The 23,181-nt window shown below is 45.2% G+C and overlaps 1 protein-coding gene across 14 annotated transcripts; it reads left to right on the top strand.

The window, feature by feature from the left end:
• Positions 491-22,015, top strand: PQLC2L (PQ loop repeat containing 2 like). 14 transcript variants are annotated; one of them, XM_021395993.1, is made up of 12 exons: positions 491-694; positions 2,901-3,028; positions 3,685-3,794; positions 3,894-4,029; positions 5,258-5,387; positions 5,964-6,217; positions 6,459-6,549; positions 7,874-7,998; positions 8,853-8,948; positions 9,877-10,062; positions 14,205-14,345; positions 14,478-14,707. In XM_021395993.1, the coding sequence occupies exons 4-11, from the start codon at positions 3,925-3,927 to the stop codon at positions 14,334-14,336; spliced, it is 1,119 nt and encodes a 372-aa protein (XP_021251668.1). In that variant the 5' UTR covers positions 491-694; positions 2,901-3,028; positions 3,685-3,794; positions 3,894-3,924; the 3' UTR covers positions 14,337-14,345; positions 14,478-14,707. The 14 variants fall into 14 exon arrangements, with proteins under 14 accessions (XP_021251668.1, XP_021251670.1, XP_021251669.1 ...); XM_021395995.1 differs by having other exon boundaries at positions 3,685-3,767; XM_021395994.1 differs by lacking the exon at positions 14,478-14,707 and adding an exon at positions 19,432-22,015 and having other exon boundaries at positions 3,685-4,029.

Below are 23,181 nucleotides of genomic sequence, written 5' to 3' on the forward strand. Positions count from 1 at the left end.
ATACAGGTCTGACAGTGTGTGGCCAGAAAGTGCAACCTTCCGGCTGTGCTCTCCTGCCCTTGCTGGTTGACTGGATGATCCCTGGAGCTCCATGCCAACCCCAATGATTACTGCCATGCAGCAGGCGCTGCTTTCAGGCCTGCAGCTGGCACTTCTGCAGCTTCAGTGCAGGTTCCCCCCATTTTCCAGAGACCTGGGAGCTCTGGCACAGGGCTGACACCCCAGGGCGCCGCGGTGCAGTCCAAACAACCACCCAACTCTTGAACAACCGCTGCAAGAGCCGTGGGGACAGAGGGACGTGCTTAGCGGGCACGGTGGGGTGGGTGGGACTCGGGGGTCGTGGAGGTCTTTTCCATCTTTAACGACTCTATGGCACCGGCGCTCAGAGCGCCCAGCCCCAGCACGGCCCTCCCAGCCCCAGCACGGCTCGCTCCCCCTGAGAGGCTCCGGAGCGAGGCCCCGCGCCGCCCGCAGAGGGCGCTCCTCTCCCACCGCTGCGGGCGGAGGGCGGGGCGGCCGGGGCGGCTCCGCTCCGTGCGGTGCATGGGGCCTCACCGCGCTGCCGGGGCGCGGGGCGGCTGAGGGGGCCGTGGGGTCCGGTGCGGGAGCCTCCATCCTTCCTTCCCCGCAGGGCTTGGGCCGGCGGAGCAGCAGCAGCAGCAGCAGCAGCAGCAGCAGCAGCAGCCCAGGGCAGGTCGGTGTGTGCCGCGCTCGCGTGCTCGCTTCCCTCCCCGGCGCCGAGCGGGGGCCGCCATGACGGGGCAGCCCCTCCGCGCGGCCCCGCTGCTCCCGCCGCCCCTCTCGGGCCCGTGGGTTGAGCTGCCCGGGAGCGGAGCTTCCCTGAGTGCGTTGGGTTGTGGCCGTGTGCTGGGCTCCTCTTTGGGACAGCGCTTCTTGATCTCTGCTTTTCGCTTTTCTTTTTCTTTTTCTTTTTTTTTTTTTTTTCCTGTTTGATGAGTGGGAAGCGCTGTGTGGGTCCTGCGCTGCGTGCGGTCCGTCCGCCCTCAGCCCTCGGGGGGCGGCGGTCACCGGTGGGAGAACGGAGAGCAGAGAGCAGCCGGGAGCAGCGGGAGGGTTCGTGCTGGGGAGCGTTGAGGAGCTCTGAAACACTCCTGGGCTCCGTGTTGGTTCTTTTTCTTTTCCCCCAGAAGTAATCGAACTATGAAGCCAAGCTGGATGGGGCTGTGAGCAACCTGGTCTAGAGGGAGGGGTCCCTGCCTGTGGCAGGGGGTTGGAGCTCCATGATCCTAAAGGTCCCTTCCAACCCAAACCATTCTGTGAGTAGCACACAAGTGAACGAGCATCGCTCTGGGTTCCAGGCCGTTCCCGGCCGCTGTGCCATAGCTCCAGGGACGGTTCTGCCTCTAATGCACTGTGGGGCTGTGCTCAACGGAGGGGATTTCAATTCTCAACCCTTACTTGGTTGCTTGCTTTTACTCCGGAACAGAGCAATAAAATAAACAGAAGTGTCCAAAATGGAGTCTCACGCTCCTGATTCCTTATAAGTAAATATCTAAAGCCACCGTGGCTTTCTTTCCAGCCAGGCCAACTCTAAGGCTTTGCAGAAAGGTGTGATGTCGGGCTTCCAGGTTAACGTGTCACTGGAAAGAATGCCTCTGCCACAGCTTTTCCAAGTCGCGCTAACTGATGTTAGGGCAGCAGTCTAGGAGCAAAGGTGCAGGCAAGGGCTTGTTAAGGCCTGGAATTATTATAGAAACATAACTCACCTTTTTATATTGTTTTCCTGTCTCGTCAACTTAAAGGAAAGAAACGTCGTACCAATCTCATTCTGTTTTCAGGTGCAAAGCGTTTCACACGACAGAAGTAAAGTGAAAGGTGGTTGGTATTTTTTTAAATGTTGACAAAAAATTCAAGTGTCTGTGGGACGGGGAACCATCCATATTGGTCCAGCTCAAACACCGTGGTACTCTTGCACTGTGTGTGCAGACATGCAGTGTGTTGGTGCCAGATGATGGGTATCTCCTGGTCTGGCACACCCAGTCCAGATGTGAAACTAACTGGAGCTGCCAATGGTACTGACCCTGTTGCCTTTTCCCTTCCCAGAAGTGGCAGGAGGAGTGCAGGTTTGTGGCAGGCGCGTTGAGGTGACAGCATCCAGTTGTTCGAGCCAGGGGTGGGATTCTTGGTTTGAGTGATAGGGCTCTTACTGGGAGTAACGCAGTGTTGTGCTGAGGTTTTAAAAACAGCAACCGAAGAAAAAGCAGTTGGTGTTAAGGCTAAAAATGCAGTTACAAGGAGTGCTCATCTGGGAAACGTCGGTGGCCTGTCTGACTCCCAGCTCCCACCACCTCTGAGACTGGTTTTCTATAATAGCTGCAGGGTTTTGGAGCAGGGTATAGCAGGAGTTCAGGTGACTGAGTTTGAATTGCAGTGTTTAGACTCCTTACCCCACAGTCCATGTTCTCAGAGTTTTTGTATGCACTAGTCAAACTAGAGTGAAGATATTCAGGCATAGTTTTAAATACCATGTTCAACCTTGTTTGGTTTTTTTTGTCTCATATATTTTGCGTATCTTGAAATGGTGAAATGGGCATTTGGGATGAAGTTGGGGTGCAGTGGTATCTGAAACCTAATAAAATTTATGGTTTGTGTCGCAGTGCTTACGGATGGTTGAAAGTTCATGGCGTGAGGGCTGCCCAGCAGCATCTATGCTTTGGTGCTTCTCCCTTCTTAGCGGATGGTGACACCCTGTTCAGCTGCAGGGTGCCAGAATGGGAAGCTTACCTGCAATGCTGCCCACAGATATTTTTTAACTTTAAAAGTTATTTGCAAAGACGGCTACAAAGTCTAGTAACTTCACCAGCATGAGCTGAATGTATCTAACAGGTGAATTCTCAGTGTATGAAAACGTGTTTGTTTTTACTGTCTGTGTGATTTAGGTCCCATGATGACAGTTCTCTCGAGAGGCAGCCAGCTTCTGCAGAAAACTTGTTCCAGCACTGAGCACTGCAGGTACCTGAAATCTGAAAAGAGAAGAAAAAAAGCCAATTTCTCCCTGACTGGCCAAGTGAGTCCTTTCGTTTTGTGGTTGTTTGGGTTTTTTTGAGGAGGTGGGTTTGGGCTGGGAATACCTTATATTTACTTTGTGAATATTCACATGCTTGCCCTATTTCCTCTGAAGTATTAAATAACATCAACTGCCTGACAGTGTATTGGATCCCTAATGAGGCTGATGGGCTACCTAGATTCAGGCAGACATAAGAGCTTGTCTGCAATCTGAGCAGTAAGCGATTTCTTTTTCGTAACGTTAGCTGCAAATGAATTACCTAGAAATTAACACCACGTTTGTGTTTTGTAAGTGTGAGTAGAGTGTTCATTAAAGAAAGCATTGTTACTTCACTGGAATAGTGCTAAGCATGAAAATCAGAGTTTTGATTTTAAATGCATATCAGTTGTTTGGTTTACTTTACCCTGTAGCAGTTTTCTGGCCCCTGAGTGTAACTGGTGGTCTCTGCCTAGCACAGGCTCACACTAAAATGGTGCAGTGGTATAAATCTAGAGTGCTGCAAATACTTGTCAAGGATTAATGAATGTGATGGTCCACAAAGTATTTTTTCTTTCTTGGAAGTCTGACATCTTTTCTGTAAGCAATAAATAAGAGCAAGCATCTTATGGTTAACATCTTATTCACACTGGCTATATTTATTTTGTTGAATTTGGCAGGTTCGTTTATGAGATTGGAAATAACTGTGATCTCAAGCATCCGTCTGCATGCAGAGGTTTTTCACAGCGGATATTCAGCATTGGTAAACGGATTTTCGGATTTGCATGGGGTAAAAATGAAGGCAGAAATAAACTTCTGAAACTGAGTCGCAGTCCAGGAATGATGGCTTCCCAGCTGTATACATATGCTTTCAATATCTCCCCAATAGAGAATAGGAGTCTGTGTATAAATGGAACACCATGGATTTGGCATCTTCTAGAAGAATGTGTCGAGAATGCGTGGGAGTACTGGAGCGTTGTCATAGGACTGATTTCCATTGTCTGTTTTCTGTTTGCTGCACTACCGTAAGTTTAAAGTCTTTGGCAGTCCTCAGATTGAAACATGAGTAATCTTGCCTGAAGCCTTTTTCACAAGCTGCCTTTTTTTAAGTTTATCTTGGATATGTTTCTCTATCTGCATAATACAGATATAATATGCCAGAGAAGCATGTTGTTCATGTTTAGAACAATATTTGGTGGTTGACAAATGAGCTTGATGTACTGTTCTGTTGTACTGACTTGACACTAATCTCTGCCACTTAGAGAAAATGAGAATAAATCACCTCTTCTCTCTTATCTTCCCCACCCTGAGATGTGTGCACACAGCATGCTTGCTGCAGAAACTGGCTCACTGTGCATGTAAACCACACGCCATGTCACCAATACTGTTGAGCTGGCTCCTGCCAGTGAAACTTGGACTAAGACAAAGTCAGGAACAGCTCGTGAGTTAGTGCTTTGGTAGTGCAAGATCAGTTGCTGTTGGGTGGACTGGCACTGGACTCAGATTTCCAATGTGTAGGTAGGAGATGGCAAAAGAAAAGTAGAAATGATGCTAGCATGTGAAAGTGCCTGAAACAAAATGGGATTGACTCCAAAGTCTGTCCCCATAACAGGAATATAATTTACTGAACTAACAAAAGGGTGATGGAAATCAAGCAAAATAAAAACACTCTCAGTAAGCTGTTGAGCTTTTGAAATATGAGTTGAAAGGAGGCTTTACATTCAAACTGTCACGTTAGCGAGTATGTAATTCATCAAGACGTGTCTAATGGATTCAAATTTGGGATTGCTTCATAGTTCCCATTGTGAATTTGGGGAACATTTCTTCAATTTGGAGGCTTAAGTGTAGCTGTCAACTCTCACAGAAGCTTTGTTCATTCTTAGCCCTTCTGTTAGATGTTTTTCCTATTTCAGGATTTCAAAGGCTGATATTTACAGCAGATGAATGTGAAGTGATGAAGGCATAGTTTTGGTGTCCAGACAGTGATATTTCACTGCAGGAGACACGCACAGAAGGAAAAGTACATGCAAGCAGTAATGAGGTTGTGATTTCAGCCTTCTGTTGTGTTAGAATAAGACATGGTCAGCAGCAGCGATAGTGAGTTCTCCTTCGAAGTGTTAATGGATATTGCTGTGATGGGTCTCTTGTAGTTACAGTTTTATTCTTTCTTCACTCAGATTTTAAAAAATGTATTTTCAAACTTGTCAAACATTTTTGGCTAACGGTGTTTCCCAATTCTGGAATTTGTGCCAGTCAAATTTACGTTGCCTGTCGGAATGGAAAGGTGGACCAAGCGCTGTCTTTGGGCTTTCTGCTGTGTTGGATAGCTGGAGATCTCACAAATCTTATAGGCTGCTATTTAGCAAATCAACTGCCAATTCAGGTAATCTGTCAGTAGTTCTATTTTTTGATATATCCTTTTCAGACTGTCTCTTTAAACTCTAGAATAACATAGCAATACACAGGGAACTAGGTACTGGGGAAGAAAATAGTTCTAAATTCTGTTCACTGATCTACTATCCATAAAACAAGTCAGAATTTCTCAGATGTTTGCTTTGATACCATTGTGTGTTGCAGGAACCGTTTCACTCTTGCAGTTAGCATTATGAGACTTACTGGGATGTATTCGATAAAGAATGAAACGGGGAACTCAGTTAACTTGCCTTCAAAGTAAGCTTGCAGAGCAAGTAGGGCTGGAAGAAAGTTGTGCTGTTCAGCTTCTGATAGATTAAGCTATCATGCTGCAACTACTCTTAAAAATTCCTTTTTATTTACTTTTAGGAGAAGTGTTTATTAACAAAAATACCCATTCAAAGAAGCCTTTAATCCCTTACAAATTCAAAGATACAGTTTTTTTCAGTGAAGGGAGGGCTTCTCTGGGGGAAACAGTAGTTGTCAGTGATAGGTCATTTGTGTCTGAAACTCACCTATCTGCTGTCCTTGTTTTCAACTCTTAAAGAAAGATGTATGTCACTCCCCTATGGAAGTTTTCCTAAGCTGGAGGTGGACACAAGAGTGGATGGAGATGTCTTCTGTTTTACAACATCGTGTGCAGCTCTGTTCCATCTCCCTCATTGTAAAGGGGGAAGAGAGACTCTCAGTTCTGACTTCTTGAGGCAGGAGGCACTAAGATGGGGAGATTCCAGACTGCTAGGAAACTGGGTAGAGCAGACTCCAGCATCAGGGCAGGAAAAGATTGATCAGTCTGCCCAGGTAGGAATTTGTGCAGTGCATCCTGGAAAACGGCGCTGTTGTGATTGTGTCAGCACGTCCCTATTGCTTAGGCTTTACATTGCATTCATCTGCTGCTAACTTGTTCCTCTGAATGCTTTTTTCTTCTTTTGGCAGTGGCTTTGTATTTGTTGTACACGTTATTATTAAGAAGCACAACTTAGTTCAGATTATATTTTGAGCTTTTTATGTACTGAACAAGCAAACGTATCTTCTCTTTCAGACTGTCACTGCCATCTCTTACGTTAACATGGATGTAATTTTGATTTCACAATTTGTCTACTACAAGCTCAAGAATCAGAAGATGATGAAATGTAAGATTTTTTAACAATTAAAATGTTCTCCGTAACACAGCTTCTTTGCCTTGATATTTTCTGTAGTGTTTCAATAAAACCTATCTAAAAATAGAGTACACAGATTCCAGCTGGAGTTGTTAGGCCTGTTTCTTCCAATTTTCTCAGTCTTTTGTGAAAATTCTATTCCTCTGCCTTTCTCCGTTCCTCTTACCCACATAATATCCATCAATATTTTCTGTGTAGTACAGTCAGTTTATATAGACAAAAAATGAAGCTGGAACCTGGTTCCATATTATGACTTTCTCCATGGTTTTACTATCTACTTACAGCTACCTAAACATACATATAAACTGAAACTAAGCATTATTTCTTTGTGTAGTTCAGTTAGTTTCTTCTACGTTGATTTAAATGGGACTTCATTTGCTTATCTCATAAAATACCTTGACAGCTTCGTGTGTTCTGTTTCAATGCATACGGTTTAAAATATTCAAGAGGAATGAAATTGCTTGAGTTGCTTTGTAATTCCTGGCAGTAGTTGTAATATTCAGTCTACCAAACGAACTACTGAAATGGAAGGCAGAAAGCTCTGTGCACGTTGCATGCAGTCAAAAACACTAACTCGTCAATCTGAAAAAATGAAAGGAAACCCGTGGTGTAGTGGAGGTAACAAAAAGCTGAAGTAAAACAGATGCCTGCCCAGCACACTAAATAGGATAAATCCGATTCGTTCAATATGGTACTGATAATAAACCTGAGGGTAGGTCAGTGCTGAAGATATTTCCTTCCTACTGCCTTCTCTTATAAACATACACAGGATTTTGTGCATTGTAACCGCCCCTGCCGGCTTCAGCTCATCTCTGCATAGCTGGAGAGGGAAGAACGGTATCTGTGAATAAAGCAGTACAAGGGAGCTTTCAATACCCAGTTCTAGAGCTGTTACTGTAGTCAAGTTGGTCAATTTGATGAGTTGGTCAGTATCCCAGTGCAGGCTGTGAAACCACAGTAATAATTCCTGTCTTTGTAATGTAGGTTGCAGGTCTTCAGGGCAGGCTTTCTGATGCCACACAGCCATTTGTTCCGCTGGTGACAGTGACCGTAGGAGCAATGCCTGTTGAAGGAGTGCTCCTGTGCTGCTCCCTTCTGTGGTGCAGTGAGACACAGAGCGTGGTGAGCAGGGCTGGGGACAGAGCCCTGAAGGAGGTGGGCTCCTTCGGCTTGCATAGTTGGTGAGGAAAAGTTAACTGAAGTTGGACCTTTAGATTTACGTATTTGTGTTGCAGATGAAAAGTAACCTTAAGCGTAGGCGTTATTTTTCAGCTCATTTCTTTGTTTATCATTCTAGGCAGCAAAAGCCTGAAGAATTTCTGTGTAACCTGGATCTTGATGTGTGTAACCCTGTGTATTGTTTTACCCTGCCAGCTGTTAATAAGAAACCAAGATCAGAGTTCAGTAATGGAAAGGAGTAATGTAAGTATTTACCTGCTTCCATTCCAAGAAATGAAACTAACAAACTCACAAGCGTCTTGAAAAGAGTGTGTGCTCTGAGCTTTAAAGAAATTTGGATGACTTTTTTAACAATGCTTTAGAAATCATGAATGTGCCACTATGTGGGTTTCTAAGTATGTACCGTACATTCCAAAATAAATAAGCTGCAAAATAGCTTCTTTTAGCAGCTCCATGTATTTCAGGCTTATTCTGTCCCTTGGGTTATTAGGATGTGCTGCTTTGAGAAGTGACACATACACGTGTTGTCTTTCTGCCTGTGTTGGGTACTGTAGACATCCATGTAGAGACTATGTAGTGAAAAGTGCAATCAATAAAAAGTGGAAAATTACAATTGTGCCTGCTGCTGCTGCTGTCACATCACCAGGAAAGTTCACAGGCTATTCTAGCAATTTGATGGCCGTCATACTAATGCCAGTAAAATAATTGTAATCCAGCAACATTGCACAGCAGGGAAGCAGCTTATTTTCAAAATACAGCTAGAGTGAGAAAACTAACAATTTAGTGGCCCTAGCTCCAGTTTTTAGCTTTGGCTTGAATTATTGTGCCCAGGCTTTTTTAGCAGAAGAACTGGATTGATATTAGTGTTATATCCTGAAGCCTGGTGCCTATTTTGATCTCAGTCACAGCTATGACGCAGCACCGTGCATTGTTGTGGGATAGATTAAACACTTTCTCGCCCTTTTTGGTCATTTGAAGAGCAGCCCTGAGCTGCTTTGAAAGTTCTGTCCAAAAAAACAGCCAGTGGGCTCTCAGTTTTAAGTCTCTGAAATGCTTGAAAACGTTCTTGCCAAAATATATGTACCTTTATTTTTCAGAACTCTCTTGATATGATTGAAATGTCAGGCTTCGTTTGTGGCTATATATCTTGTGTATTTTACTTGGGAAGTAGATTTCCTCAGCTGTATAAAAATGTAAGTCTGTTTTTGGCTGAGTATACTTGTATATTTTACAAAATGCTCTCCGTTGCTTGAGATTTTGGATTCTTCCTGCAGCGAGCCCTCAAAGTGTGAAAGCCTGCTTGGCTTTTGTGACTGTCTAAAACATTAAAGAAGGGTTTTCTCCTCCCTTTCAAAAGAGGATGGTGAGAATTTTAGGAAAATGATGGTCTTTAATCAGTAGAAGTGTATTGATTGAGTAGGAAGGAGGAAGGTTTACAGTTGCATTTACCAGATCCATAAGCAGAAACGTGCTTTGTGTGATTGTTTTCATGAGCAACTGATACCTCCCTCTTTTTTTTCTCTAAATGATTCTACTTTAAGTAACCAACTCCAGGATCAAAAACTAAAATCATAGGAAAAGTAGTTTAAAGCTTTAGCCCTTTTTTTTTCCATCAAAGATGTCATTACTGACTTTAATATGCCAGTATTAAAAAAAAAAAAAGGCTATAGAAGAAAAAATCCTGAAGATTTTACATCATCAAATTTATATGGATCTTTTAGCTGATTATGAAAATGTTTAGTTCATTTCCAAGCTTATTCCTGTTCCCCCTTTCCTTACCTTTTTCATTCCAGCTGGAATGCAACAACATTTTCAAAGGGCTCTACTGTGCACACTGATAGAGCAACAGATTTCCTAAGAACTAAATATCATTTGGAAGCAGATTATCCTTGCTGCTTTGCACCTACATAAAAACTATGTTAAGCAGAGCTGCTTCTAAGAGGTGTAACAATTTCTGTTGCTTTCAGTGGTACATGCTGAAAATACTAAGCTGAGAGGATTCAGAGCCCAGGAAAAGATGGAGAAGAATGACTGAAAAATCTTTCAGGGTGTGATAGTACAAAGTGCCAGAATTATCTAGAAATGTTTACTGCGATGCATCTTAACACGTTTTTTCTTTAGTTTCAGAGAAAGTCAACAGAAGGCACCTCTTACCTGTTGTTTGCATTAGCCATGCTGGGAAACTGTACGTATGGCCTCAGCCTTGTCTTAAAGATGCCTACTACTGAATCTTTCCGAGCCCTCTACTTTTTACACCATCTTCCGTGGCTGCTCGGGAGCTTTGGAGTTTTGTTACTAGATGTTTTTGTATCCTTTTCATTTTAGAGCTAGAGTTTATCAGGTTGGACTTGTTAATCTTTCTTGATAGTAATAAGTTCATATAAAATGTATATATTAAAGCTGCATTGCAGAGGATAAGTTCTATCTTTCAGCATCTTTGCACTTAGCTCTATTAACTCCAAGTATGAAATGGGATAGAATGAAGAGTAATTTCAAGACCATGCCATGCTGAAGGACTTTGTGTTAATCTATTCCATATTCCAAGGAAGATCTTCACCAGATTTACCTGGAACGGTTCATGAAGTTAGGATTCCCAGGCACTGATGTTGTCTTTCTGATTAAAGTAATTTCATAAGCCACTCCAATTAGCCTAACGGCGGGACAGCTGACCCTCGCCTTTGGGTGGACTCTGAAGTCGTGCTGTCATTCAGAACAGCCATCTGTGCTTTTTTGCATCGACAGCCATGGTGGTTTGAGTGGGCAGTTAGTAAAACATTCCATGTGGTGGGAACACAATACTTGTGAGACTGAATGGTGGTTAGCAGCCTGTTTTGAGATTACTTTTTAGTTTTACCTGCAGAGACCAGACAGACTGTAGGGATTTGGGGCTGCTTGCTAGCCCACATGGCCGCCTTGAGTGCTCAGGCCTTTTGTTCCATAAATGAAGTAGTTACTCTTTTTCTCCCTCCCTACCCCCAGATGGAAACGTGAAACTGCCAGTATTTATTTACAAAAAAAAAAAAGTAGAATTTGATCTGGGTAACCCTTACAGTACATTATGTGCATATTTGGAGATGCCTTTCTGTGATGGACTCTGAAAAGAAACTTTTAAATGGGCCACAAACCTCCCCTGTGTCTGGGCCCAGCCCCGGAACTGCAGTGCCAGTGTGCACATGACATTCATTTCTCAGTTCTGTCTTGATTGGAAGCTGAATCCAATCTTGCTAATAGTTTTCCAGTTCAAATTGTATTGAAAGCAGATGCTTCCAAATCAGGTTGGGGAGCTTATAGAAATCTGGTCATGTATATAGTGTTAGTTCAAAATGTATGAAGTATTTGTAATCAAGAGAAAACAAGAGCAGACCTCCAGCTTTGAGAACCCCCTGAGGTATGGAAGTAAATGCTTTTTAAAAAAGAGAGCTTCGTTACTGTCTCTTGCCAAACAAGAAAATCAAAATTCTAACGAAATGCTATGTCGTGTTAGACCAGAAAAGAAAGATCAGGGACGCTTGGCTTTTGGAAAGCAGAGGGATTAAGTGAAAAGGTTGTAATTTCTGCAAGAGAGGTGTTTCATAATTGACCATTTGTGTAACAGTCTCTGTTTTGAGAAGTAGGTCCTGACATTGTCCAATTCTAGTAGGGTTTATTCCTCACAATGTCCAGAGTTTCATTAGGTGGAAAACAAGGCCTCATTTCTCAAGGTCCAGGGAAGGATTAAGAGTTCACTTACTCTGTGTCTGCTGCAGTGTTCTTTCTTCTGCTTCCATCTGACGTGGCTGGCATTGACTATTTTTAGAAGCAAATGGATTCCTGATTGCAGCTGGAGCAGCAGCTCCGGTGTTAGTTAGCACAGGATTACACTGGACTTGTTTCGGCGTGTTTAACAGGATAACATGGTCATCCTGTTTCCTCGGTATCTGAAGTTAGACTTGTCTGCTTGCACAATAAGCCAGTTATTTTCAATGAATAATGGAAGTGTCCAATTGTTTGTCAAGTATGAATTGTCCTCTTTTTTTTTTTTTTTTTCATTTTAAAAGGAGTTTCATAGCATTAGGCATTGGAATTATAAATTGGACGTGATTTTCTTTCCCAGTAATTGTTTCGTTCCAACTGCTGCTTTGCAGTGGAAGTTGGTTGGAGTTTCTCAAGAGGCCACGAAGGCCAAGGTTTAAATGTGTGCTTATTAATGGGTACCTTATCTGTGAGAGACACCAGGTGACCTACCTTAGTGCCTGTGGTGGACCTTATCAGAGCTTTTATTTAGGTGCATGGTTGCTTAATCATTCATTTGTACACAGGGATTTAGTTCTACATGTTCTAAAATAATGAGTTTTTCCACCAGTTCTGCCCTTGGGAACTTGGTGCTGCCTGCTGCTGTAAAGTCTAGCAGACTGAATTTAGTGCAAGTTTTTGGAAAACTTTTTTCCTTTTCTGTAAGTACCGTCTTTCACACTTACATCCTTCTCCTTTGTACCCTCCACCAGGACCAAACAACTCAACTTTGTATTTAGATTCAGGTAAAGCCCTTTACCAAGATTTTTGTGTTTCTTTTTTTGTTTGTTTGTTTGACAGCATCCTATTGTCAGAGAACTGTGTTCAAATCCTCCTCACCTAGTTCTTTTCGTTAAGTATAGCCAGGTTGTTACTAAATAGCCAAAGTATATTCAGTGAGAGCCAAGCTGCTGTACACAGACTATTATCTTGCCCCTTTTGTGAATTGCAGGGCAGCCACTTGGAATCCATTCTATACTTTTACAAAACATCACGCTTTGTAATTTAATTACACAGCGCGAAGAATGTAAGTCTGACCTGACAAGTCAGCAAGGCTTTCCCAGCCAAACATGCTTCTCTGCACTCCTGTGTTTTGTCTCAGTGCTGTTAGATTGAGTTGTCTTTAAATTGTCTGTAGGTTTCGCAAAGCAGATTTGACACAGTAGCCCAATGGCTATCGTAACCATCACTCTGAGGAGTCCATGTGGTTGTCTCCTCCACTTCGTGCTGTTTGCATGCTTAGCCCATAGAGTTTCCCCCAGGAAGTCACAGACTTGAGCAGCAACTCTTTTTCCATATTGTGTTGTCTTATTAATCCAGCGTTTATTTTAAAAGTACGAGCAGACGAGTGCATATGCTAAAAGAGAAAAACCTGATTTCTGGAAATACTCTTGTGAATTCCACATAATGTGTTTGTATCTCATCCTCCTTAAAAGCTCTGTTGCTGTTGCCAGCTTGGTGGCTAACAGTGATAATGTTTCAGCCCAGGCTTGTCCCAGCCTACCATCTGTTTGCAGCAATGTGATCCCCAGTTCACCATGTCCTTTCCTACCAGTGCAGCTATTAAGACTAGGGGAGATGCTGAGCTGCGAGTACAGTGAGGCCTACTTAAAAAGCAGGAAGTTTAAGCAGTAGCTATATATGTTATAAAGCTAATTTGCTAAGCTTTAAGAAGATGATTCCCCAAATAATACTACAGAAAGACTTAAAAAGAGTGCTGATCTGCTGTCTATGAAGGAAATCCTGTCTAATCTTTAGCTGGGGGGCCTTAGAGGTGGGATGCAGGAAAGCTCTGGAAAAAGTAGGACAGTTACTGGGGCTTTGCCTGCGATGCAGAGAACTTCTCCTCCTTCCAGGCCTCCCAGAAAAAAAATTTTCCTTAAAAGAACCCGCAGTTACTTATGGAAGGACATAGCTGGGTAGATTTGTGTTCTATCTTTATCTCACAAATTGTATCTCTATTAGGAAACAAAGTGTTTTGTGTCAGCCTTGGTACTTAACTATCTACCAAAAGGAGTAAGACCTCTCTTGTCCTTTCCAGGTGCACATACCCAGTGATCTAAAGGTTAGGTATGCTGAAAGCCAGTAGTGTTGTTTTAGAGCTGGAGCTATCAAGAAATAAGGACAAGTACGTGGTTGTTAATTCTTTGTAGATTAGTAGCATTTCCAGTGGTCTGTTTTACAATAGAAATAAACAGTTACATCTAGTTGCACCATTTTGTGTTGAAAACAGCATTAAATATTGAGTCCTAGTGTTGTCAGGCTGTCAGTGCCTGTAAATCCCAAATGAGGTAGAATTTTGTGGGAAGTGAGCATCTTGTTTTCTGATCAGGCCCTGCTGATCTGCTGCTAAGGTTTTGCTGACTTCCCTTCCTTCCCAGCATCCAGAAGCGGGGTACCCTGTCCTCCTTGCTGCAGGAGTACGGGGAGGTGTGGTTGCTCCACGATGTAGAACTTTCCACAGTTAGGATTACATACATGGATAATACCCCACAATACATGAATTAGATACAAGTTCTAAGCTTTCCTCTGCTGACTATGGTATGCAGAGTCCGTGCCAGCACTAAATGGAAGGCTGCTCTTCTTCTGCACAGCTTATTTCATCTTTGATTGAAAGCGAGTACTGCGAGTGCTGCCTCTGTATGCTGGTTCATTGCTTCCTTACCCCAAAACAACAGGTGACTGTGCAGTTCCTTCTGTATGGTCAGCACAAGGGGAGACAGCATGCACTGGTGGCACTGGAGGTGGAGCCGCTGCTGCTGGGCGAGGAGCAGCCTAGCACTGTGCTCAGCCCTGCTCACGCCTGGTGAATGCAATGGGTAAGGTTGCAGGAGCTTTTTTTTCCTTGTGTCTTTCCCTTTCTAGCTGTTTCTCCCTGTGGTGGGGATCACAGCAGTGGGTGCTTTGAGGGTACCTACATCTCAATAACAGTAATGTGGCTGTTTTAAAAGCAGTGGATGAACTCACCCCTGTGCCTTGAACTCGACATGGAGTTCTACACTGCTCAGTCTGGTCACATCGTGTGGAAGAAAATTGGCCTTTAATTAAGAACCATCAGCGCAGAGGATCCGTTGCTGATGTAAAAGCAGAATCATAGTGTGAGCTCTTGGGATCCCCATGTACATTGCAGAGTACCACTATGCATTTTGTTAAGTTTAATTAAAACATTTATATACCAATACCTGTGTGTTCCGTGGAATATAATTATGCATGTTGCCGTATACTGCAAATGATTGTTTTCTAGGACTTGCATTTCTTCACAAGCTTCTGATTTGGGTAAGCACCAAAGAGGGAAAAACAACACCACAGCATAAGGAGACTGTACCTTGCAGTTGCCTTGCAGAGCGTGAGGGATTTCTTCAGTACTGTGTTCTGTTTAATGAAATCTTTAATAAGATCCTAGAGAATAAAATTCTAGTTAATATTCCATTGAATACGTGTGTGATGATTCACACTTCAGAAAATAGGCTTATGACCAAAAAGGCTGTTTTCTAAAAGTCAATATGAGTCGGCACATTTTTAGGTTTATTGTGAAACTCATTCCCTTTGATTTCAGATAACTTTGAAGGGATGCTATCAAAAGAGATATTAAAAATAATTTTTAAGATGATAAAAAAAATGGAGTGCAGTTGATCCTGTCTAAATCTCTGTGAAATGAAGCACTTATGTTTCTGGGCTTTCTAGAACTTTGTGCAGTTCTGATAAACAAGAACAAGATAGGGCTGGGGTGTTTCTGGAGGAGTGGAAGGTAGTGTCAGCCCTGCTGTTGAGTATGGAAATGCAAACTGATTTTTAACTCCTGTTCCAGGAGTAATGCATGTGAGTAGTACCCTGTACTGCTGCAATGCTTTGCAGCCCTGCACAGCACGGCCTTGCTGGGGCTGTATGTGAGATCTGGCCACGTGACATCGATTACTTTATCCCTCGGTGTGTGCTGTGAGGGAACATGTTTTTGCCTCTTTCTTAAGCGAGCAGAGGGTATTAGAAGTTAACCTTTTCAGTACATAAATTAAAATGCAATTTGTCTCACTTGCAGATTTATATGCTGTGCGCGGGAGATTATCAAACTCTCGGCTGGCTGGTGATTGAAACCATGACTTGTTACTTTCTAATGCAGTTAGAATTTCGTCTTAGATTATTTCTTCAAAGATTATTTCCCCTTCTGTTGCTCCGTGTAATCCTATTTTGGGTTGCCTTTTTATCCCTATTTCATACTGCTGTTTATTAAAACAGCCAAATACGGGATATATGAAGTTAATAAGATTTAAGAGTTTCAATGGAAAACAATTTAACTTTCTAAATGCAAAGCAGTAGTTGTTTATTTATGGTAGTTCATATATGTATAGTATTTCATATATAGGTTAGCTGAGTATTCGGGGAAAAAATTATTTCCCATCAACAAATTCACTGTTGGATGTTTTTGGAAGGGTGGGGGATAGTGCCATCCCTTCTGCTGGATATGGGAATGTAAACTAACTCCAGCTTCTGTGAAGCAGTAAGTTAGACATGTAATGAACACTCATGTCATCACCCCCCAGGTACATCCCACTGCTCCCTGTGGCTTCTGAAGATGTAGGGTTTCCTTTGTCATCCTTTTGCTCAGCCCTTTTTTCCAGATCCAGACTCCCCCATGTCAAGGGGCAGGTGAGAGCTGTGCCAGCACAAGGCAGAGACCAAAGGGCAGATCCTCACCACCTCTGTAAGGCAAGAAAGTAGTGCACTTACACCACAGCTATTTATTGAAAAGCAAAGTGTCTTAATCTTCTTGCTTTATACTACTAATTCTTCCCCCCACGCTGCATGTAATCCAGGATTAATGGCATTGTTTCCTAATTTTATTTTTTTAGCTATCATGGAAATCTCATTAACTAAAGGAAACATCTAACGTGTCTTGAGGGCTTTATTTTTAAACAGAGCCATCCAATAACTTAACCTAATAGAGTTCTCCAGTCCACAGGAGGTTCTTCAAGTGCAGAGTTACCCATGACCATTGCAGGTTGGGTTTCACTTGTTTCAGTAAAAATAAATGTGCTTAATGATTATCCTGTGCCTTTTAACTATCCTGTGAAGGGGTAAGTTGGCCTGCATTCTTTCCAAATTCACATTTATATTCTGGCTGACAAAAAAAAGTATTATTAGTCTAAAGGAAGCAAGTGTGGTTCATGTAATGGAAAGCATAGAGGTGCAGTTGGCTGCTCTGTGGTTGTGTTACCTCCGTACTAACTGGCCTTTAAGCTCTTTTCAAGCTCTGCAGCACACCAAGGAAGCAACAAAAAATGGTCTCTGAGGGTTTCTTGTGCAATACCTCTGTGATGTCAGTATTTTCCCTGGTTTCCAAATGGTAGAAAGCTGGGAAATTAATGTTTTGCATGTGAAAGAACCCAGTTCCATGGTTAAGGAGTGTGACTGGGGCTCCTGGCTCTGGGTGCCCATGGGCAGCACAGTGTATCCACCCACTGTTGTGCTTTTTAAAGATACTTTAATGATGGTAGGGACAGCTCATGAATATTAATTGCTGTAGTACTTCAGTGTCCATCTGTGCCATTGCTTGCTAAATGCAGCTGCAAATATACGGTGTGCAGCCAGGGCATTGATTCATATCGTGACGAGGGGGGCTGCCATAATGTGCTCCGAACGGCTTTAAATGATAGCTGCAGAGGAATTAAAACCAGTTTAATCCGACTAAATAATACTCCTAATGATGAACCATTAAAATCTAGTTGACTTTTAGATTCTGGCAATTGTATCAGACAAGGTGATTATACTAAACATCAGTATTGATAATCATTAAAATAGATTAAAGTATTGACTGAGCCATAGGAAGCGCTGCCTGGCGCCGGCACAGGGGCTCTTCTGCCTTCCCAGCAGCATCCTCCCATCCCAGCTGCATTATGTGATTTTGTTGGCCTTGCTGATGGGCTGCAGGCTCAGACCTGCTGCTCCTGCCTGGAGCCTGAGCAGTTCTCTGCCCGAAGCAGATCTTCCAGGTCCACAACGCATCCAGATACACAAACAAGCCCTTTGCATCCACCATGGTTGCCTGATGGATCGGCTGTAACGCCGGAGCCTGAGGTCAAAGCGTTCCCCTTATCCAGGAGAGATAAACAGACAAAAATTGATAATGCAGGCTCGCTTGAGGAGAAATTGCTCAGCATTCCAAATGGTTTCTTTAGGGCAAGTGGCCACGGCCATGCTGCATTGCTGCTGGTACTGAGCTGCCCTGCCCTGCAGTTCTGCCGTGCTCTGTGCTTCCATTGAACAACGCTGTTCTAAATTGATTCCTGCCCTGGCTCAAGCTATTGTACGATCCTGTAAATATAGAGAGAAGATGGGCATTTTATGATGTCTGACTTTCCTACAATATTTTTTCATTAAGTAAGCTGTAATGGAAATATTGGGCTTTCATTTCTTGCTTGCTTCTTTTCCAACAATTGCCAGTAAATCAAAGTTGCAAAAAGCCATCTCCTCCTCTGCAATGTCAGACTAACGGCAGCCTAGTGGTCACTTACTTTTGGAAATGATATCGCCCTATTTCGAGGCACTCAGCAGACTTTAGTGCTGATGTATTGACCCTTGCAGCTTTCAGACGAAGGAAATATTAGAGGACAGCATTTCCAGCGGAGAAATGCCCATATTTCAAAATGAGGACTGCAAGTTGTAGTTAAGCCAATTCGCTGAGGTACAAATGTGCCAAGCTTAGAAATAAAGCAAGTATTTCTTCCCCTGTTTTTCCAGCGTCTGTTTGCCTCTTCCCAAGAACACTCTGGGGCAGCAGTTAGTGCAGCGTTCTGCTTGGGGTCACCATCCCGAGCTTTCCTGGAGCACCACAGCCATCGCTTCTCACCTTTCTGACCCTTCTGCAGCTCGGGGCTCTGGCTGCCCTCCTTGGGCAGTGGGGCTGGGTGTGTTTTACATCCCAGGGCTGTGCGTGGATGTTGTGGCACAGTAGTTCACGAAGGCTGGAAAAGACCTCTCAGATCCCCGAGTCCCACCCCAGTGCATCCCCACCGTGCCCAGTGAACCATGTTGTTAATGGATTTAATTATTTTTTTATTTCCATTTCTGCTGGCCCCGAGCAAACGCATTGAGCCGCTGGTGTCTGAGCACATCTACGAGCATCCATTTGGAGACGAGTGCTGAGGTGCAGCACGCTGCCTGGGCCGTGAGCGTGCAAACACCCAGGGAAGGAACATTCCAGAACTTTTTGTTTGCAGTTCTCCGCCCTCTTTTTACTGTAGGACGGGCCCGGGGTGCCGCAGCCCCGTGGCATGGAAGGGCCGAGCCCGCAGCCAGCTCTGCCTCAGGGAACACCGCGGGGCCTGAGGGGCCCGGGCTGCTCCTGGGGGTCTGCGGAGCCGGTTCCCTCGGGAGGCCGCGGAGCCCCGCTCCCAGCCCTCGGGCCCGTCCGCCAGGTGGGGCCGTTGCCGTTCCGGCCGTGCGCGGGGAGGGAGCGCTGCGTGGCCCGGAGGTGCTAGTCAGGCCTGCGGGGACGGGTGGGTGTCCGGCTGGAGCCGTGGGAGACAGGCAGCGAGAGCCGGGCCCGGGGCTGCGGGGCTCTGAGCAGGGAGCTGTTCCACCGCCGACCTCACGGCTCCTTCAGCCGTTTGTGCTGCAGTTTAAATAAGCAACAGTTCTTAATCCACCCCTGTTCCCTGCGAGGCCTGCAGCGTGCTGTGGGCAGATGCCCTCTTCCCCATGAAGGTCTTTGGTGGCCGCGCTCGGGTTCTCCGTCTGCCGGGGACAGAGCTCAGAGGCTCGGGCTGAGCGCCGGGTGTTGCGGTTCAGGTGAATTATAAAGTTATGATTTATTACTGCGTGCGACGTAATTCATTTTTGCATTGAAAGTAATATTACGTTCTCTAATCAGATCTCGTTTGTTATTTATTACATTCTCTCCTTGCACAGATGCAGGTGCTTCGTGCTCTCTCCCGGTGGATAATTTCCCCCGTGCTTCTCCTGGTGGGGCTCCAGGAGCCAGCAGGATGGCAGTGTATGAGGCACAGACAGAGGAAACCACCTTCATTTGCCCATCTGTGCGTCTAAAACTGCAGGAACTTGTGCAGAGCACAGTCTGGGAGCAGCAGCGCTGGCTGGCACAGGACAGGAGCCGTGACGTGTCCTGGCAGCCTTGCGTCTGCAAGATGTAAGGTGCTTGGATGCTGTGCTGCTGTTGCTACAAAACACCCCAGGAAGGGCTGCCAGTGGTCCGAACCCTGCCTGTTTCTTGTGTGTGTAACACTCCCATGCCGTTTTCCTAGTGCTGCTGTGGGAGCATTGCAGCAGGCAGAGCACGGAATGTTGGCTGCCCCAGCTCCTGCTGTGCTGCCCAGGTGCAACGCAGCACCAACCTCCAGCAGGACCACTTTCATCTGCCTCCCTCCCTGCCCAGAAGCTCCAAAGCTGCTTCTGTGTAGCAAGGCAGCTAGCGGTGAGCGGGTGCTGTGTTCTGGTGGTGCCCGCTGCCCAAACTGCAGCTTAAAATCCGCATCTTGCCGAGCAAAAGGGTTTGTAGTGCTAGTCGTGCTGCATTCAGCACTTACCATTGGTGTACGTCTGCTACGGATTGCACACCGTGTCCGGGTCAGCTGAGAGCTGGGATGAGTTAGAGGGGCTTGGAACAAGGTCTGCGTTGTGCCAGGGCCCTTGGTGCCAGCTTCAATTGCTGCGCACTCACAGCATTTAGCTTACAACAGATTATAATACGCATTCCAGTTGTATGATGTGAAGCTTTACAGCGTATCTTTGTTCCTAATCTTCCCCATGCCAACGTGTATCATTGCAATCTTCCTACCTACATCAGACAAATTACTTCAGTCGTTGCTTTGAAGCCCAGTGCAACCAACAAATGCAGCGTGATGCTCATGGTCACTGCCACGGCCTGAAGATGCCCCAAGCACAGCTCAGAAGATGGGTTTTATTTAAAATGCTTTTTATTCGATGTTTCATTTTATAGTTAAAAATGAGTATATGAGGAGGGCATATTAAATGCTGATCTTCTTGCTGAACTATTTGCTAATGTAATTTTTGGTACCACATCACGGGGAAGCTCTGAATTCTTTTATTTTTATGTAAAAGCGCTGTCACAAATCCAAGCAAGTTTTCAGCGTGATGAGACCCTTAAAGAAGAGTTTTTCTCTTTTTGTTGTTATTGATGTCTCCTGAAAAGGATATCCTTAAGATATAGGGACAGCTATAGCTGCTGGTACTCTGAATTGCTATGAGGGCTCGTGCTGCAAAGAGAGCCTTGACAATGATGGATAACCTCCACAACTTCTCAATAGCGGGTTTTGTTTATCCTGCCTCTTCTTTGTGTTTGTGTCGAGTTTTTCACTTGGGGCTACGCTCAGCCTTTAAACACCGGCTCTGCCGCTCTCGCATCGCCTCCCTCCTCCCCCTGCAGTAAACGGGCGGTGGACATGGCCCCAGCCCCACACCAACAGTGGGTCTGGGTGAAAGTGAGGATTCCTGAGTGACTTTGTGTGCGTGCCAGAGCAAGTGACGCTGCGAGAGGCCAAACCTTCAGAGCCTTTGCTCCTGGCTGTGCACAGATCAGGAGCAGAGCCCGGGATGCCGCGGGGCTTCCCACCATCTCTGTGACTTTTCCCCCTCCTTCTGTTGGAGCTCTTTGGTTTTGGTTGAAAGGTTTTAATAAAATCACTGCTCTAATGTAGAAAGACTTTTCCTGACAGCTTCGCAATACTTGTATAAACTCCCTGGTTTCTGGTTCAGTAGTTTTCATTAAGATGATCTGGTGGAAGCTGGGGAGTAAATGTGCATGTGTGCACTCGGGGTGAGGATGGAAGGGAGTTGTGTTGCACTGGAAATCTTGGGCAGGAGACAAGCGGGTGCTTTGACCGTACTGCCTGAGTAATAAAACATTCGTAGGCATGGGACATGGCTCGTGAAACTCTGCAAAACCTTCCTTGCTCAGAAAGAATTGGCCATGGAGCAACTTTAAAAAGGCAGGGAGAGAAGGATGTGGGAAGAGGAGCGATGGGTACCGCAGTGAAGGTGCTGGGGCAGAAGCGTTGTCCTTGGGGTTGTCCCTGGGGTTGTCCTTGGGGTTACCAAAGCCCAATCTGAGCCAAACCCCACAGCGAGCCCCGGGCACAGGGCTCTGGGGTTTGCAGTGCAAGCCCACCTCTAATTAATAGCAGTGTTTGCTTAAGGAGATCAATGTCTGTCCTTGACCTCAATGCACAATTTGAGCTATTACTGTATCACTAGATATGAAATGAACTATAATACATCTGAGAGGCAAACCGCTTATTATCGAACCCGGTAATACAGATGAGAATCTTTTATTATATCAAATGAAAGCCGTGTGGTTATATTTAAATACTCCGTCTGCTGAAGGCTGCAGTGAGAGACTTTTCCGCAGCTAATTCACCGAGCAGCGGCTGGAGGCTAACCCGTGCCCCCGGCTCGCATTAGCTCTCCCAAGAAGAGAAATTGTTTGGGGGGAGAAGCTCTGCTAGCCATGATTAAAACAGTCCTCTTCGAGCGTGCTGGAAATAGTGCTTACAGTAAGCGCGCGGGGCTATAAATTTGCAGGGATAAAACAAGGGTGAGGTTCGAGGCGCGGTGACTGCGGACTTGCTGCCTGCTGGGCGCGGGGCTGGGAAGGGATGGGGGATGTGGGGCAGGGAGCGGGGGCAGCCCTGGGGCCCCGTGAGATGGTGATGGGATGTCACCTGTGTTGGGCATAAGGAGCCGGAGCGGGGCCGATGCGTGCCGGGGGCTTGTCCTCAGCAGCGTGCTTCTAATTAGCGGCAAGTTTGAAAGCCCGCTCCGTCGCATGGGTAAACAAGCTCTTGGAGTAATAGAGGGGTTGTCAATGATGCTTTTATGTTCAAAAAAGCCTGTATTGTACTGTAGGTCAATGAGAAGCTGCGAGAGGTGAGGGCCGCTCAATACTCATGGCCTAAGGTCTGCGGAAATTTCCATAATATAAAAATGGATTCTGCAGGGACAGGAATGCTGAAACGCGGCGTTACGGCTCCGGGCGGTCGCCGCGCTGCTGCTCCGTGCATCGTAACCATCTCTAAACACCAGACTTCCCTATCATACTTTGTTTTAAAAAACCACCAAAGCAGTACCGGGGCGGGCTGAGGACCATGAGCTGTGGGCAATCCTCCTGCTGCACACGGGGCTGCGGGTGTCGTTGCCACCATTGCTTTAGGTCCATACTATAAGTTCACGACAGTGTTGGGGGAAATACAGGGAGCAGGAGCACGTTTCCCTCCATCTCAGACCTTATCTCCTGCAGCGCTCCGCGCTCTGGGGGCTGCACAGAACGAGGGTTTTTCATTTGCGGTCCCGAAGGAAACGTTGTTAGCGAGTGCTGATCGTTCCTCTTTAGTCTAAATTAATTAAATGACACAGTATCTATTGTACAAAATAAACGGGGATCATTTTACATGGTATGCTGAGGACAGGGATTATAACGCACGGTCTTTCTAAAGAAATACAGGGAAGCAATGTCCTTTGCTGGCACACCGAGGTGTTCCCAGGCTCTGCAATAGGTCTCCCCGATAGGCAGTAATGCAGGGCAATCTGCAGCGACTCGGCAGCTGGCGTGGCAGGTGTACAACTGGCACACACAGACAGGCTGTCCTCTTCCCAGATGTGTGTATGTACCTGCAATCCCAGACA

This window comes from Numida meleagris, chromosome 4 (assembly GCF_002078875.1).
Source record: "Numida meleagris isolate 19003 breed g44 Domestic line chromosome 4, NumMel1.0, whole genome shotgun sequence".
Classification (NCBI taxonomy): domain Eukaryota; kingdom Metazoa; phylum Chordata; class Aves; order Galliformes; family Numididae; genus Numida; species Numida meleagris.